Below are 16,657 nucleotides of genomic sequence, written 5' to 3'. Positions count from 1 at the left end.
ACCCGACCAGACCTCTCACCTCTCTCTGCAAGGTCATTCTCGGCCTGTCCAGCCTTTTACTTGTTCTATTTCTTTTGTATTTTCCCTGTCCGTATGCCTCCTCGATTGGCCTTTCCAGTCCGTTGCATGTCACTTCCCACCTACCTACCTCCCTATTTACACGCGCCCTGATCTCCAGCCCCGTCCTGCATCCGCCGCCCATTCCATTTTCAACATCCTTGCTCGCTGTCAATATTGGCTCCCGTACGAATTACGCTCCCATCAATCTGCCCTCAATCATCCCATTATTATTATCGTTTTTTTCCACACCAAAATCCGTTTTCCGTCGCCGCCACCGTCTCCGTCGCTGCCGTCGCCCAATAGCCGCCTCTGTGACACTTGTTTGTCGCTCTTTGCTAGCTCTGCACCATACGCTGCCACTCTTGGTTGCCTCGTCTCTCCTCCCTCGCTCGCCCTCCCACCCCTTCTTCCCTCGACCCATTCCTCTCCAGATCATTTGCCGTCACCACAGTCAGGTAGCAATAGTCCTGTAAACTTGCCTGTCCGTTTTCCCAAGACAACCCAGTCAGTCGCTCCACGTTGCACGGGCATTATTTTCTCTTGTTGCGACCATGGCTACAAACAACATCACATCTGGTTGAGATGCATGTCCCGTCCCGTAGCAAGGCAAGGAACAAGCATTCGATATCGTCGCCGTGCTGCACAATTTGTATGCCTTGTAGTCTCCACGAGCAGAAATAGCACTGATCAGGCCAGCGGCAACATGATGCATCTAGCGAGCCATGGACCCGTACCCAATATATTCGCTTTTACAGCACCCGCCACGAGCGCTCGGCCACCAATCGACCTACAAGCTTTCCGCGCCGGCCGAGGTGCTCAGGCGTTCTTCGAGTAGAAATCTCTAGTGACCGAGACGCTTTGCAGTTACGCTGCGTGCTTTTGGCAGCACACGATACCCTCACGATATAATGTCTCGTCGTTCCCTGCGCCTCTAGTCATCTTACTCAAACAAACAGCTGCACGCGAGGTTACACCACGTCGGTTTCCGGGAGGCCTCAAGCTCACACGTTGTTTTGCAAAACAGCCATTAGCATGGCCAGCCTTGGTGCAAGAGCCTCAAGTGTGCCGTAGCATGAGGCTGCTGGCGCGGCTGGGCCGCTAGACCGGCGAAAAAAGAAAGCACTAGAAGGTTTAAAAATAAAAGCAGATCAAAGCTGCCGAATAACGAGGCGGTGCCATTTGAAAGCACCAGCAGCGAAGCCCAGGTCAACGAAGCAGCGGGTGCGGTGCTTCAACCTGGGGCGTGTGGAGGGCCGAAATCTCATTAAACTTCTAAGATTCGCCTTCTCTTTTTTTTTAGCCCGTGTTTGTTTTTACCATTATTAGGCACAAAAAAAGTACGTCTAATTCTACAGCAGCAAGGTTGGCGCCAGGCCCAAGCCGAGGCGTACTATACACTGGTGAGAGCAGGCTTTTTTCCGGCAAGAAAGGACCCGCCCGCCCACAACGACGTGACAACAGCCACGTAAATACTTTGTAAAGGGAATTATGGTATTCCTATGACAGTAGAGGGGGACGGTAAGACGAATCCGAGGTACTGCACGGGATTACATTCAGTGGAAAGCAGTCCATCAAAGCAGGTCTGGCGCGCCAACGCCCTGTAAAATGAACAAAACATCATCGTTTTCATTGGGCTTGGACATGACGACATGGGTGTATGGACTTGGCCCGCGAGATGGGAGTTAATCCAGCCGGCCGGGGTTCAGCCAGTCATCTACCCTATCGCTCCGAATGTCCAATGATTGTGCATTTTTCCAACCATCAGACTTGAGTGCCTTCTTGACCATGGGCAAGCATGGGAAGGCAGAACCCTCCCGCTCGTCGTTGTAAAAAAGTTCAGGGTGCGTGTCTCATGATAGGATGTACGCCCCCCCCGTCCCCCCTCCCCTCCCCTACCGGCCCGCAAAAGGGCTACGATTCGGTAATCGTGCCCCGTTGTCGCATTCTTGAGCCAACCTCATGGCAACAATCACCTCGTCCAGCGGCTGCTGAATGGCCGGGTCGCAGGATTCTTGTCAATTTTTCTCTTGTAAATACAAGACGTCTCCTTTTTCTAACCTAATAGAACTAACTGTCTGAGCTTCTGGTCTCGATGCCATCGGCACGCATCAACGGCCCGCCTTATCCGTTTGTGCCTCAAGGGGGGCAGTTTATCGCCACATCACACAAGGTAGTCTGAGACACGGTGCATTTTACGCACTCTGTGCTCCGGCTGCTAAGCGGCGCCGTTCGGTACTTGATTCAAATGTTCTGCATAGTGTTTTGATAAAGTCCTAGTTCCGCCTGCCGAAAATGATGCCGCCTTTTGAGAAAAAACATTCCATCTCAAGTCTAACGGCGTCGGCTACAGGGGTCATGAAGATTCTATCAGCAGTCATTTGCCCAACGCGCTGGCGGCGCCCCAGCTGTCTCCCGCCGCTTCCCATGTCAACAAGGTAAATAGCTCTCCAAGCCGGGCAGCACACTTGCCAGTGCCTATTTATTTTGAGCGTGTCGTTGCTTATTTTCAGAGCCATTACCATCGCTTCTGGTCGCTTGGGTGATGCACGCGCTGTGGCTGACAACTTGCCACCATGGCATCGATGGCTACAGTCTTGGCCACCAGCCAGTTCCTGTCTCTACAGGATTGTTTGTAGGTGTGCCTCTGCCTAGGCCGCGTCTTCTCTAAACACCGTGAAAGGACGCATCAGAACCGAGCCGTGTTTGCGTCCAGATTGAGCGACCGAGGATACGCAACCAAAAACCACGTAATCAGGGTAGGTACGCTGTACGGTACTTTATGGTTTAGTCGCCTCCCTATTAGAAGTTCGCGTCAGAGGCTTGTCCACCACGCACAAACTCTACCTTGACTACATGCCCACTGACTTTTCTTCACACTAGGTCTTGCTGTGCCTGGCAAACTATGCAGATATTTAGCAGCCCTTGTGCACTTTGTGCAATACATGTGTCGCTAAGCCAACGCCACTGGCGCAGCCACACCACGACATGTTGTTTGGAGTGTGCTTGGAAACGGGCTTTGACAAAGGGCTATGCACACAGGTTTTGCAGCATTCAACTTGTCAACTCTTAGCGTGCTTGGCCCCTGCTTGCGCTTCGGGGAAGAAACAAAGGCATAAAACCGCCCGAGGCATCTCACCTTCCCGAGTCGCACAGCTTATCCCATGGTGGCACACTCTGGCATTCCATCTCAAGTACCCGTGTGCCTAGCGTCAGCTGAAGCCGGAAACGACGACGATCAGTTTGGAGGACGGCGTAGTGTTGCGTGGGAGCCAACGAGCGACTACACCAAGGATCTAGGGGACAAGTGAGATGCTCGGGTAATGGAATTGACAGCGAATGCCGTCTGTGGTTCAAGAACAATTCTATTGTCAGTACAACATGTCCCCCAGGCAGATCGCTTATATGCGGCGCAAGCTCCGTTCCGTTCATGGTACGGGGCGTGGGGGTAATCGCTGTCAGTGTGGCAAAGTCAGAAATTGGGAATGGCTGCTGCCAAACGCCTTGTTCGCCTGCCAGGCACCCTCATCCTCCTGCATGAGAGTGAGCGACATGTAACTTTGTACTGTTGCCAGCCCGTGATTGCAGCCGGTGACGATTGATACTTACTGCATAAGCAACATTGCCAATCCTCACTGTTCAGCCACATGCAGAAGCTGCACGTGTCAGCGTTGTAACTTCGTGCCGTGCCACTACGTCGGGAGAAGTTTCAGAAACAAAGTACATGAGCGGACGAGTTGCAATGATGCCTGCCGACCGCTTCATATCTCCGCAATTCCTTTGCTGCTTTAAATAATAAGAGCGCACGGGCAACACATTAGCTGTTTGAGCTACATACGCAATCACTTGACACTCGGGCAATGTGGCCTTCGCTGCCTCATAATGTCGCCAGCAAAGCCACGATTGGAAGAATTCGGTAGGCCAAAAGATTCTCGAATCAAAAGAACCATTATCAATATGTTGTGCAGTCATTTCTCAATCGTTCGTATGTCTTCCTTCAGCCATGACCCAAGAGCTTAATTAAAACCGCTCTCTGCACGTGATAACGCGACCGTCTCGCCATTCCCCAGGTCGCGTGTATCATCGCGTCCTGCCTACACCCCACTGACACCCCACTGTAGAACATGCCGCGAGGCGCCAATGCCATCCCACCTGGCATTCACAAGCTGGCACTGCGGCCCAATGGACAGCGCATTTCCACCCTCTCTATTCATTGTCAACTCGTTTCTTGGACTGGTCATTAAAAAAGGCAGGACGCGAAAACATAGAAGCAGAGCGTCATGCAGCGCATGAATGGCCTACTGCACACCACATCGTTACAACTCGCCCAAAAGGACCATTCGCACACACACGCCAGCCCTCCCATCATCGGCCAGAAGCGCTCCTTGTCTACCGCTGCTCACAATGAAAACGACCGAGGCCCACAATCAGCTGCCAAACCGGCGGTTATCTTCAAGCGCTCCATCGCTCTGCCGAATGCTCCATCCAAACTAACCCCGAGCCTCATTACGACACTTGGGCCGCCGTCCCTGGGCGAGGGCGAATATACGCAACGCCATAAACTTGCTGCGACTCCATCATCATCGCTAGACCCCGAGCTGCACTTGTCGCATACCGTCTACAACCTGCCGACGCAGCTCGTAGCCAATTTTGCAGCACTTGGCATTAATCACATTTATCCCTGGCAGCGAAACTGTCTTAGAGGTCCTGGACTGCTCTCCGGTGAGCGCAACCTGGTCTATTGTGCTCCAACTGGTGGTGGCAAATCCTTAGTCGCCGACTGTCAGTGGATTCCATTCCATTAGTACCCTCATTGAAACAAACGGCTGCTGATTATTGTACCTGGCCAGTGCTTATGTTGAAGCGTATCCTCCACTCGCGCGAATCCAAGGCCCTACTTGTCCTTCCCTACGTGGCTCTCGTCCAGGAAAAGGTGCGATGGCTGCGCCAGCTTGTTGAAGGCCTCAAATATTCGCCGGCCGCTGAAAAAGACCCGCACGCCCCTTTCAGTTCTCGGCCTGCTCAGGATGGCTTGCGGGTGGTTGGCTTCTTTGGTGGCGGCAAAGTCAGGGCCACCTGGGATGATTTTGAGATTGGCGTCTGCACACTGGAAAAGGTATTGGCTGATGGCATGTTAAGTCACCCTAACCACAGCTAATTATAATGTGATAGGCCAACATGCTTATCAATACAGCCATCGAAGACTGCTCCGTTGCCAAACTCCAGGCCGTAGTACTGGACGAATTGCACATGGTTGACGACGAACACCGAGGCTACACCTTGGAACTCATTGCTACAAAATTGCTTAGCCTAGAACACACTGTTCAAATAGTTGGCATGAGTGCCACCATTCCCGTAAGATGACGTGTACCTGTGCCAGCTCCTCACTGACACCAGGTAGAACATGGACCTAATGGCCAAATGGCTCAACGCACACTCTTTTGAGACACGATACAGACCTGTTCCTATTGAGGAGCACCTCGTTTGTAACGGCGCCGTATTTGCTGCCGATAACCCGCTTGGTCTCCCCGACACCATCAGCCAGCTCCAGAATGGTGTTGTCAAGGCTATTCGAACGATTGCTCCTTCTTCGCACAAAGAGCTGTCCGACCCTGTCCTGAACGCCGTCGTCACACTTGCACATGAAACTGCATCTGCGGGCTATGGTGTCCTCGTATTTGCGGGCAGTCGCGGCATGACCGAGTCGGTGGCACGATGCATCAGCCGAGTGATGCCAGACATTTCTGAGATTCACGAAACAATATTAGAGAAACGAATTGACTTGCTAGATGAACTTCGAAGTTTACCAACCGGCCTTGACCACATATTGGAGGAGACGGTGTTGTTTGGTGTTGCATTTCATCGTATGTCATCCTCTGACTTTATCCCTTGCCTTGCTAATTTTCCTCTAGATGTAAGCCCTATGCCCAATCTTGTACACAAGTAATGCTAATTGAAAGGCTGGCATAACCGCCGAAGAAAGAGACCTGATAGCGGCTGCATACGACTCTGGTACCTTGCTAGTCTGTGTCGCCACCTGCAGCCTTGCTGCCGGCATCAACCTGTGAGCAACTTACTCACCTCAACACCCCAAATCCCAAAGGGCTGCTAATTGTTTGCAGGCCAGCACGACGTGTCATTTTGCACAATGCCAGGATGGGCCGTGACTTTGTGGGGCCAGCCATGCTACGGCAGATGCGAGGGCGCGCTGGTCGCCAAGGCAAGTCACCCATTGGTGAGACGTACCTGTGCTGCCGCGAGGCCGACTTGGAACCTGTCGTGCAGCTGATCAAGGCGGAGCTACCCAAAGTTATGAGCTGTTTGACGTCGGAGAATCGCCGCGTTCAGCGGTATGCTTCCCAAACCGTACAAGTAAACTGCATATACTGACTATTGCAGTGCTGTCTTGGAAGTAATTGCTGTACGCTTGGCTACTAGCTATGACTCTATTCGCTTCTACTTTGCAAAATCTCTTCTAGCTCTCACCCAAGACCTCTCCAGAGTCGATGACGATCTAAAGGCTAGCTTGAAGGACCTCGAGGGTCTAGAGCTCATCGAGTCGGACGCCTTTGGTAACTACGCGCCCACGCAGCTTGGAAGGGCCATTGTGGCGTCCGCAATTGACCCGGACGACGGCATATTTGTGCACCGCGAGCTCGTCAAGGCGCTACGGGCCTTTGTCATGGACGGCGAGCTACACATTCTCTATGTCTTTACGCCAGTGCAGGATCTAGGTATCACGGTCAATTGGCAGGTGTTTCGCAATGAGCTACAGCTTCTTGATGACAGCGGACTGCGCGTTCTACGGTTCCTGGCAATAAAGCCGACTGCTATACTCAAGTTGTACGTCGACAACATAATCCCTGGTTCACGGACGCTAATGTTGTACAGTGCGCAAGGCGTCCCGGTGCCCAAAAACACACCGGAAGAAAAGGAAATGTCCCGCGTATATAAACGCTTCTATCTTGCACTTCAACTTCGTGATTTGTGCAATGAAATGCCGGTCCACATTGTCGCACGCAAGTATGACGCACCGCGAGGCTCTGTGCAAACACTGTCGCAAACCTGCCATGGATTCGCTGCCGGCGTGATCAAGTTTTGCCAGTTTATGGACTGGGGGTATGTATTACGACGTGTCTCAGCAGCCCGTGCTAATATCTGGTAGTCTTATGGCAGCCGCCCTAGATCACTTTTCCGATCGCCTCCTGGCAGGCGCTCGAACCGAGCTACTTAGTCTCGCAAAGATACCATTTATCAAGAGCCGCACGGCGTACGTTGTCGATCATGCACACTTATTTGCCTGCTCAGACACTAACCCATCAACAGGCGTGTTTTCTGGGAAAATGGGTTCCGCACCGTGGGCACCATTGCCAATGCTGATCCTAAAGAGCTTGTGCCTATATTGAAACAGGTTTGTATGCACCGCGCCGTGATCAACTGTTGCTGACCATCCATGGAGGCAAATCCTAGCAAGATACGAGTCAAGGGTCTAGACATTGCCAAGTACGAGGACAAGCTGCTGGCCAAGGCCAATATCATATCTGCTTCCGCCAACAGATTATGGAGTGAGTCTAGAGAGGCGGATTTCTATCAGTGAACAAAGCTGACGAGTACAGGTATACAAATGCAAGCAGAAATGGAACTGGAATGAGGAGTGGCAGGCAAAATACCCTAAGGACCTAGACAGATTTGCTCGATTCATCGGCCGTCTATCCTACAGCCAAAACATTCTATCACAAGCTCCTACTTGCGGATGTTACGCATCGCAACTAGAGTGCGGCCATCTATCGTACAATTATGCATAATATACAGTATCGCCTTCCATCTCTACAGCAGCAGCGCCATGAGACCCGCCTCCGCAAACGTCGGCATCTTGCCAAAGCCGCCCATCTGCTCATCAATGTCATCCGCTGTGAAGAGCCTTGAATTTGGTACCGACAGCTTCCTCTCGTCTGGAAGGTCCATCCCATTGCGCTCGTTGGGTGCTGTGACAAAGATACCCTTGCTTGACAGCGCGCCAAAGTGGCCGCCCATGAAAAGCTTCTCCGGCCGAGTTGACGATTTCTGGTGCGTGCCGGGGACGCCAAACACGATACTCGGGGGCAGGTACTCGGGCATGTCAGGCACATCATCGAGCGCCATAAGAAACTGAATTGTGCAGCCGGTCGGCGCAAACGTCGATTCGCTCATCGACTGCGTGAAGCGGTGCATCTCTTCCTCTTCAGAAAGGGAAAAATGTGTTCGTTGGGGGTCAAGAGAGAGCAGGCCCTTTTTCGCACCCCAACCTCCGCCACCACTCACTACGTTCTCGTCAGTGAATTTTGTCAAGGCCCAGGGTAAACTCGGTTGGACTTACAGACTTGGAGCAATTTCGCGCCGCGCTGGTGCGATTTGTGCAGATACTTTGCCGTTTTTCTCACGAGGTTTTGCATGCTAGACTCACTCGTATCAACCGACAGCGATGTCGGACTGCCGTTGAGCCATGACGTTGCAGCGTCCGCAGAGTCGCTCTTGGGAGTGATGAGTGCCCAGATGCCTACAGGCCCTGTGTTGACAGCGCTGTTGCCACGCTTGCCGTAAAATGCATTGACGGCGTCCTCTAGCTCCGTTGAGGCCGGAATCACCTGGCCGTCGATTTCAACACCACGGACAATGTTACCAAAGCTCGCTGCTACCAGACGGGGCGGCGTCACGGGCACCAACGGCGCCCACATCCCCAAATCTCCCATCTTCTGCGGTAGTTCACTGTCTGAGACGAAAACCTCCTGCGTGTAGCGCTCCAACTGGTTCTCCATTCTAGAGCCATTTCCAGAGAGATCAAAAGTCGAGGCTAGGAGCGTTGAGGTTCTGTTGTTCTGAAAAGTAGTCCTTGCCAGCGGCAGGGTGACTTTTGGCACACCTAGCGAAAATGACAGCGCTGATAATGCATCCTTATCTTCTGATGACCGCGGGGGCTCGGGCTGCCACAGATGCGGCAACATATGGTCGAGATGTCCCCTCAGAACCGATATCCCTGGCGAGATATTGTAGCTGCCCAGCTGTGGCGCGATGTTGTCCACAATAGCACCTAGGATGTGGAACTTATCTGGGCGGCCGCTGCCGGCGAGGAGGGAGGCCAGACTCTCCATGAAACCGACATTCTCAAAACTCTTAGCAAATTCTGGGGTGGCAAGTACGACGGCGGCGTCGTGGCCGGAAGAATTTGCTGACAGAGACTTGGAGGCAATGTCGTCCATCATCGATGAAATAGCATCCTAAAATATTGAACATGTAGAATAAGTAATTTGCCTGCAGGTCATTGATCAATTATGTTCGACTTTTCGGTACTCACTCTAGAGGTGTTTGTAATTGCATAGGTAAACTGCATTTGATCTGTTCTCGTTTCACTTGAGAATAGGCGCTTGGCTAGGGGGCGCCGCGCCAGCCATAACGCGCTGCGCCCACGAATTATCCCATACATTCCTTGATGACCTAGTGTCACAGCCTCGAAGAACTCTTGTTCGAATCCGGCTGTTGGTCCAATGTCACAGGAAACGAAGAGAGCCGTAGTTCCTGGTTTCTGTAGCTAGAGACGTTGATGTGGCGCAGACCTGTGGCGCAAGCTCTAGCCACCAAAAAAATGCCCCTCCCCTCATCCCACCTCAGCTCATGTGGTGACTCAAATTTGTAACCGAAACAGCGATTTCGCAACAAGCAGGCTTACTGTTGAGTCAGACGCAAGCTCGCCTGAGTTATTTTGAAATCACATTCTGAAGCCCATTTTTTGTAGGGCTTCAACATAATTCTTCAGGACGACGTTTAGACTCGCTGTTCGAGCACTTCGTGTGCGATCGGTTTCCCCACGACGACCCTTGACTACCACACGTGCAATCATGGCTGCCAACGCTGGGCACCCTAACATTGGTATGCTTGGCTCTTTGGAACCTATTTGGAGTCTGCTAAGCGTCCATTGTTGCAGCTGAGGGCGCTTCTGTCCCAGCGCAAGCCTCATCTGCTAAAGCGCCGGGTAGCGAGGCCCCGAAAGTCAAGACTGAGAAAGAGTGTAAGTCAGAATCTTTAGGTGAGGATCACATGTTGCTGATATCACTATAGTAGAAAAGGAACGCCAAAAGGCCGAAAAAGCTGCCAAGCTCGAAGCGAAAAAGGCCAAGGCTGCTCTCCAAGCCGCCAATGCTGCTGCTAACAAGGAGAAGAAGGCCAAGAAGGAAAAGGCTGATGAACCCGAGGTCCCTCCTTACGTCGAAGATACACCACCCGGCGAGAAGAAGCGCATTCGATCATTCGAGGACCCGAACTTCAAGGCTTACGATCCCATTGCCGTCGAGTCGGCGTGGTATACCTGGTGGGAGAAGGAGGGCTTCTTCAAGCCCGAATTCAAGCCTAATGGCGATGTCAAGGACGAGGGAAGCTTCGTCATTGTCCACCCTCCGCCCAATGTTACTGGTGCCTTGCACATGGGCCACGCTCTAACCGACTCCCTACAAGACATGATGATCCGCTGGAGCCGCATGCACGGCAAGACGACACTGTGGCTTCCCGGCACTGACCACGCCGGCATCTCTACGCAATCCGTCGTCGAGAACATGCTGTGGCGCCGCAAGCAACAGACCCGCCATGATCTAGGCAGAGAAAAGTTCATCGAGACTGTTTGGGAGTGGAAGGAGGACTACCACCAGCGCATCAACAAGGCCCTCACCCGACTGGGTGGCTCCTTCGACTGGTCTCGCGAGGCCTTTACCATGGACGAGAGCCGCTATGCCGCCGTTGTGGAAAATTTTGTCCGTCTTCATGAAGAGGGCATCATTTACAGAGCCAACAGACTTGTCAACTGGTGCACAAGGCTCAACACTGCTCTTTCCAACCTCGAGGTCGACAATAAGGAGCTGACTGGCCGCACTCTGCTGGAAGTTCCCGGCTACGACAAGAAGGTTGAGTTCGGTGTCATTGTCCACTTCAAATACCCTATTGAGGGCTCCGACGAAACTGTTGAGGTTGCTACTACCCGTATTGAGACTATGCTTGGTGATACTGGCATCGCTGTCCACCCTAAAGACACTCGCTACACTCACCTCATCGGAAAGAACGCTGTCCACCCATTTATTCCCAATCGCAAGCTACCCATTGTCGCCGACGAATATGTCGAGATGGATTTCGGTACTGGTGCCGTGAAGCTCACTCCCGCTCACGACGCCAACGACTTCGCCCTCGGACAGCGCCATAAGCTCGAGTTTATCAACATTCTCAACGACGACGGCCTGATGAACGAGAATGCTGGACCTTTCAAAGGACAGAAGCGCTTCGACGTTCGCTATAGCATACAAGAGGCCCTCAAGGAAAAGGGTCTGTACGTCGACAAAAAGGACAACGCTATGAAGGTACCCATGTGCAGCAAGTCCAAGGATGTCATTGAGCCTCTCATGAAGCCCCAGTGGTGGGTCAAGATGAAGGATATGGCTTCCGAGGCTGCGAAGGTCGTCAAGAATGGGGAGATCAAGATCCGTCCAGAGAGCGCTGAGAAGGCCTACTACCGCTGGATGGAAGACATCCAAGACTGGTGCATCTCCAGACAGCTTTGGTGGGGGCACAGATGCCCCGTCTACTTTGCCAAGGTTGAGGGTGGCTCTGACTTATCCGAGGAGGAGCTCTGGTTCTCTGGGCGCACCAAGCAGGAGGCTGAGGCAAAGGCCAGCGCCAAGCTCCCTGGCAAGAAGTTTACTCTCGAGCAGGACGAGGATGTTTTGGACAGTAAGTTTCTTTTCCTCGTTTTCTTCGTTGATGTTTAAGTGTAGTCGCTAACTTCGAAATAGCCTGGTTTTCCTCTGGGCTGTGGCCTTTTAGCACTCTGGGCTGGCCTAAGAAGACACACGACCTCGAGAAGCTCTTCCCCACCACCATTCTCGAGACTGGCTGGGATATCCTGTTCTTCTGGATTGCTCGCATGATTATGCTGAGCTTGAAACTGACCGGCAAGATTCCCTTTGAGGAAGTCTTCTGCCACAGTCTAGTCCGCGATTCTGAGGGCCGCAAAATGTCCAAGAGTCTGGGCAATGTCATTGATCCTCTCGATGTAATTTCCGGCATCCCTCTGCAGACGTTGCACGACAAGCTTGCGCTTGGTAATCTACACCCGACCGAGGTTGAGAGAGCAACCAAGTATCAAAAGACGTCTTTCCCCGACGGCATTCCTCAGTGCGGCGCTGACGCCCTTCGCTTCACAATGATCAACGCCACCACCGGCGGTAGCGATATCAACTTGGAGATTCGCTCCATTTATGGGTACCGCAAGTTCTGCAACAAGATCTTCCAGGCCACCAAGTACGTCCTCGGCAGCCTTCCCGCGGATTTTGTCCCCTCGAAACACGGTGCAGTTTCCGGAAAGACTCTGGCTGAGCGCTGGATCCTGCACAAGATGAACCAGGCCGCCAAGGAGGTCAACGTCGCTATTGCGGACCGAGAGTTCTCCAAGTCGACGGCAATCGTCTACAAGTACTGGTACAGCGAGCTTTGCGACGTCTACATCGAGAATTCCAAGTCTATTATCCGCGACGGCACACCTGAGGAGCGCGACTCGGCCATCCAGACGCTCTACACAGCTCTCGAAGCCGCTCTCACCATGATTCACCCATTCATGCCCTTTATCAGCGAGGAAATGTGGCAGAGAATGCCGCGCCGCCCCAGCGACGAGACGAAGTCCATTATGATTGCCAAGTACCCCGTCTACAGCGCGACACTGGACGACCCGCAGTCAGAGACTGCCTATGAGCTCGTTTTAGACTGCGTCAAGGCCGCGCGCTCGCTGACGTCCGAATATGCCATCAAGGAGAACGCAGATGGTAAGTCTCGTTGATCAAGCCGCTATATCCCGGCCCAAGCTAACGTCGCTCCCTAGTCATCATTCAAACCTTCACCGACGCCGCCGAGGAGACGTGCACCAAGGAGCTCCTTTCTATCACATCACTGGCAGGCAAGGCCGTCAACAAGATCAAGATGATTGGTGCCAACGCTCCCCGTCCCGCAGGCTGTGTCGCCTACCCTGTGTCGACCGCAGCGACGGTCTTTTTGCAAGTCAAGGGCCGTGTTGACATGGACGCTGAGATTGCCAAGGCCCAGAAGCGCCGCGACAAGGCCACGCAGAGTATTCAGCGCCAGGAGAAGCTCCTCGCCGACCCGGTCTACCTGCAAAAGGCCTCTGAGGCTGTTCGTGATGCTGACGAAAAGAAGCTGGCCGACGCTAAGCAGGAGCTGGCCAGCTTTGAGGCGACGATTATGCAGTTTGTGCAGCTAAAGCTGGAGTAGATCGGCTAGCGAAGAAGACAAAATTTGGAGGATTGGTCAAGTGTTATGATATCTGATTATGTCTTGAATGATGCAAATTTGATAGAAGAGACTATTTAGTTATGCTCACGAGACATGTGGTTGTTCATGTTGGCTAAAAGACTTGTTCATGAGTTTTTGTCTTTGGTACATTTCTAATTATTTTGTGCCTCTGCGTTTTGCTCCGGTGTCGGGTGAGTGTTTGTTTGTTTTGCTGCAAGTGCTGCAGCAACGCGATGTGCAGGTGGCACAGCGGGTGACGACTGACCCAAAAGACTTCCCAGACAGTTTCTTTGTCTCAAATTCAGACGGCAATCTACAAAGTTGATTGGACGCGCAATCGCATAAGCTTATGATAACCGTCCATTACGGTCAGCGCCCAGCTCTACCCAGCGTCTTGGAAGCTGGGAGCCAGGCACACAGGCCCTTCTTCCCAGCTGTTTGCTTTGTTTTCTCTCTGGTTCTTCCTCCATTCATCTCTTCTCTTTTCCCGCGCAGCTCAAACTCTCTCTTTTTCTTTTTCGTCAGTCTACATTTCCATCTGCATAGTCTTTTTGCCAGCATTCTTTATGTTTGATTTCTTACTCGGCATTTGCAATTCAGCTGAAAGCGATCGAACTACATTCATCTACATTGCGACGCCCAATAATTGCCCTACCTGGGTAAGTACCTTCCACGAACAAGGTTAGCCCCTCCAGTGCCGCCCCTCCCTCCCCCTCCCCTCCTCTTGGCCGACCATCTGACCGTGTTGTGGCAAATTTTCAGCGGGTGGTTTGGCCTGTCGCAGCAACAACCAGCCCTGCAACCCTGCTAACAGAAATTTCCAGGTAGCAGCTAATCGCACTGGGCGCGGCGCGCTGGAACGTTAAAACGTTTGCAGCCACTGGCTGGATCAATTCAAGCGACTCAAGCCATCCTCGGCGGGGAGCGGTTTTGAACCATCCTGCTAGCACCCAGTTCTTCTTTGGGGGGGCCAAAACCGCCCAAGCAGGGGCATCATGGCCACAACAACTACTTCAACTTCCACCACCCTCCGTACCCGCAAGTCTTTTGGTCGCGCCCTGCGCAGGCCTGTCGCCCCCTCCGCTTCTACACCCAATCTCAACGCCGCATTTACCGCTCATTCCAGGCTGTCGGCTGCCTTGTCGCGTAAGACGTCGCTTGCCGCTCTCACATCCAGCACCCTCGCCAGTATTCCCGATGTCAGCGAAACTTACGCGATAGACTCTGTCCTTGCCGTTTCCAACATGATCCCCGCCACCCCCGGCAGGCCTGCCGCCCCTGACGATGTCGTCGTCGGCGACAGCGTCGAGGTTCCTGGCGGCCTTAAGGGCACCGTTCGCTTCGTCGGTTCCGTCCAAGGGAAAAAGGGCCAATTCGTCGGCATCGAGCTAAACCGCGAGTTTGCCGCCCGAGGTAAAAACAATGGCGATGTCGATGGGTGAGTATGCCCCAGCCTGACTTCTACTGCCGCTGGCTAACATGGCGGCTCTGCAGCATCTCCTACTTCAACACCAGTGTGCCAGGCTCTGGCATCTTCGTTCCTGTCACAAAAGCTATCCGTCGCGAGTCACCTAGCCATGCAGCCTATCCAGCGACGCCAACCCCGGCTGCTAATCGAAGAGCTCCTGGCCAAAGCTCGGGGTATACACCGCCAATGCCGGCCTTGCCTAAACTGAGCGCCTCAATTGGGCCAGGTGCCAGAGCGGCCAGCCCGCAGCTCAAGCAGCGCCCTCGAATGTCCCTTCCGCGTCCCGAATCGCCCCTCCGTCGAACTCAAATGACTCCGGGACCACGACCCTCTATACCGTCGCCGTCTAAAGCCGCAAGACAAGCCAGCCCGGTCAATCGGTTTGCTCAGAGTGTCAGGGGTACTGCCGGCGATCCAAACAAAAAATTCGGCCGGCTCGATCAGAGCCTAAACCTGGGCCAGCGCAGCACTTCTGCTATGGGTGGGGGCGGCGTCATGGATTTTGACGATGATCCCGCGCCTCTACCACAAAAGCCTGCGAGACAGCCCGCACTTTCCACCTCGGCCTCGGCCTTTAATCTGCGACGACCGGGTTCACGCGCAAACAATGCCAACGAAGAGGAGATTGAGCGTCTAAAAGCTCAGCTGGAAGATCGGGACAATCAGTTGAAAGATCAAGCTAGTACCCTTGCTGAAATGGAGAGCAGCTTGGTTGAGCTGCAGTCCCTAATCGATCAATCAGACGGTCCCAGGCACGCGAGGAATAGTATGGACGACAAAGATTCTGCACAGCTGCGCCTTATGCTGCGCGAAAAGACGGAAAAGATTGCTATGCTCACGGCAGAGTTCGATTCTCACCGCGCCGATTTTCGAAGCACAATTGATACTTTGGAACTTGCCAGCACAGAGACGGAGCGTGTGTATGAAAAGCGCATGGAGGAGCTTATGGCCGACATCCGAGAGCTCGAGTCAAGGAACGTCGATGTTGATTCTGTTGCCAATCAACTTAAGCAACTAGAAGAACTAGTACAAGAATTGGAGGAGGGACTCGAAGATGCGCGCCGTGGAGAAGCCGAAGCCAGAGGCGAGGCTGAGTTTTTACGAGGAGAAGTTGAGAGGACCAGATCCGAACTGCGTCGCCAACGGAGCAAATCCGGCTCGCCAGATGGGCAGACTGTTAGCGGCGGCGATTTTGCCATGACGAAAGAGCTGGAACAAAAGGAGGATGAGATTCGCGGTCTCAAGGCTATCATCCATTCGCTCAGCCGCGATTCAGTTCCTGGCCAAGATGAGCACAATTCAACGCTGCGCGATTCGTTCAATGTCCAGGCCACTTCTACAACCAATGGAGCGGGTCACGATCATTTGGAGCGTCGCGTTGCAGAACTACAGGCGCTCCTTGACAAGAAGGATAGCAGGCAAGAGGAGCTGGAGCAAGAAATCGAGCATCTACGCCGCGGTATCGGTGCAGATCAAGGGCAAAACAGCTCCCAAAACCACAGATCTTCTCTAAGAGACTCTCGCGATACTGTCATTCCAGTACGCGCGGAGCCACGTTCTCCCGAAACCACATCGCACCGTCGGGGGAACACGTTGGATACCATGCCCGAGAGTGACTCCTTTTCCTCTGAGACTAGCGCTCTGTGGTGCGAAATTTGCGAGACGAGCGGTCATGACATTCTCACATGCACAAACATGTTTGGTCCGGAAGGCGTCAAGAGCGCCTCTCATGCAGACACAGGCGCCGACACGGCCGGGAATCGTGAAACGCTCAAGGCACCGCCCGCTTTGCAGTATACCAACGGTCGCGACGAT

General features: G+C 53.1%; 4 protein-coding genes across 4 annotated transcripts; 3 read left to right on the top strand and 1 right to left on the bottom strand.

The window, feature by feature from the left end:
- Window positions 1-4,337: 4,337 nt before the first annotated feature.
- On the top strand, window positions 4,338-7,708 carry BBA_00180 (DEAD/DEAH box helicase; the record flags this gene model as incomplete). Its single annotated transcript, XM_008595277.1, has 12 exons — window positions 4,338-4,839; window positions 4,908-5,173; window positions 5,230-5,412; window positions 5,459-5,971; window positions 6,018-6,121; window positions 6,180-6,407; window positions 6,457-6,900; window positions 6,949-7,176; window positions 7,223-7,327; window positions 7,384-7,468; window positions 7,517-7,622; window positions 7,674-7,708. 12 exons carry the CDS (start codon window positions 4,338-4,340, stop codon window positions 7,706-7,708), a joined length of 2,799 nt encoding a protein of 932 aa, XP_008593499.1.
- Window positions 7,709-7,884: 176 nt separating this feature from the next.
- Window positions 7,885-9,293, bottom strand: BBA_00179 (uncharacterized protein; the record flags this gene model as incomplete). Its single annotated transcript, XM_008595276.1, has 2 exons — window positions 7,885-8,357; window positions 8,414-9,293. The coding sequence occupies 2 exons, from the start codon at window positions 9,291-9,293 to the stop codon at window positions 7,885-7,887; spliced, it is 1,353 nt and encodes a 450-aa protein (XP_008593498.1).
- A 636-nt stretch (window positions 9,294-9,929) lies between these two features.
- On the top strand, window positions 9,930-13,353 carry BBA_00178 (valyl-tRNA synthetase; the record flags this gene model as incomplete). Its single annotated transcript, XM_008595275.1, has 5 exons — window positions 9,930-9,960; window positions 10,016-10,099; window positions 10,150-11,802; window positions 11,865-12,890; window positions 12,947-13,353. The coding sequence occupies 5 exons, from the start codon at window positions 9,930-9,932 to the stop codon at window positions 13,351-13,353; spliced, it is 3,201 nt and encodes a 1,066-aa protein (XP_008593497.1).
- Window positions 13,354-14,369: 1,016 nt separating this feature from the next.
- Window positions 14,370-16,355, top strand: BBA_00177 (CAP-Gly domain-containing protein; the record flags this gene model as incomplete). The annotated part of the gene is made up of 3 exons (XM_008595274.1): window positions 14,370-14,812; window positions 14,869-16,301; window positions 16,345-16,355. 3 exons carry the CDS (start codon window positions 14,370-14,372, stop codon window positions 16,353-16,355), a joined length of 1,887 nt encoding a protein of 628 aa, XP_008593496.1.
- Between the last annotated feature and the right edge of the window lie 302 nt (window positions 16,356-16,657).

The sequence above is a fragment of the Beauveria bassiana genome (assembly GCF_000280675.1).
Source record: "Beauveria bassiana ARSEF 2860 unplaced genomic scaffold BBA_S00001, whole genome shotgun sequence".
NCBI classification, from domain to species: Eukaryota; Fungi; Ascomycota; class Sordariomycetes; order Hypocreales; family Cordycipitaceae; genus Beauveria; species Beauveria bassiana.
This window is presented reverse-complemented; position numbering and strand designations above follow the sequence as displayed.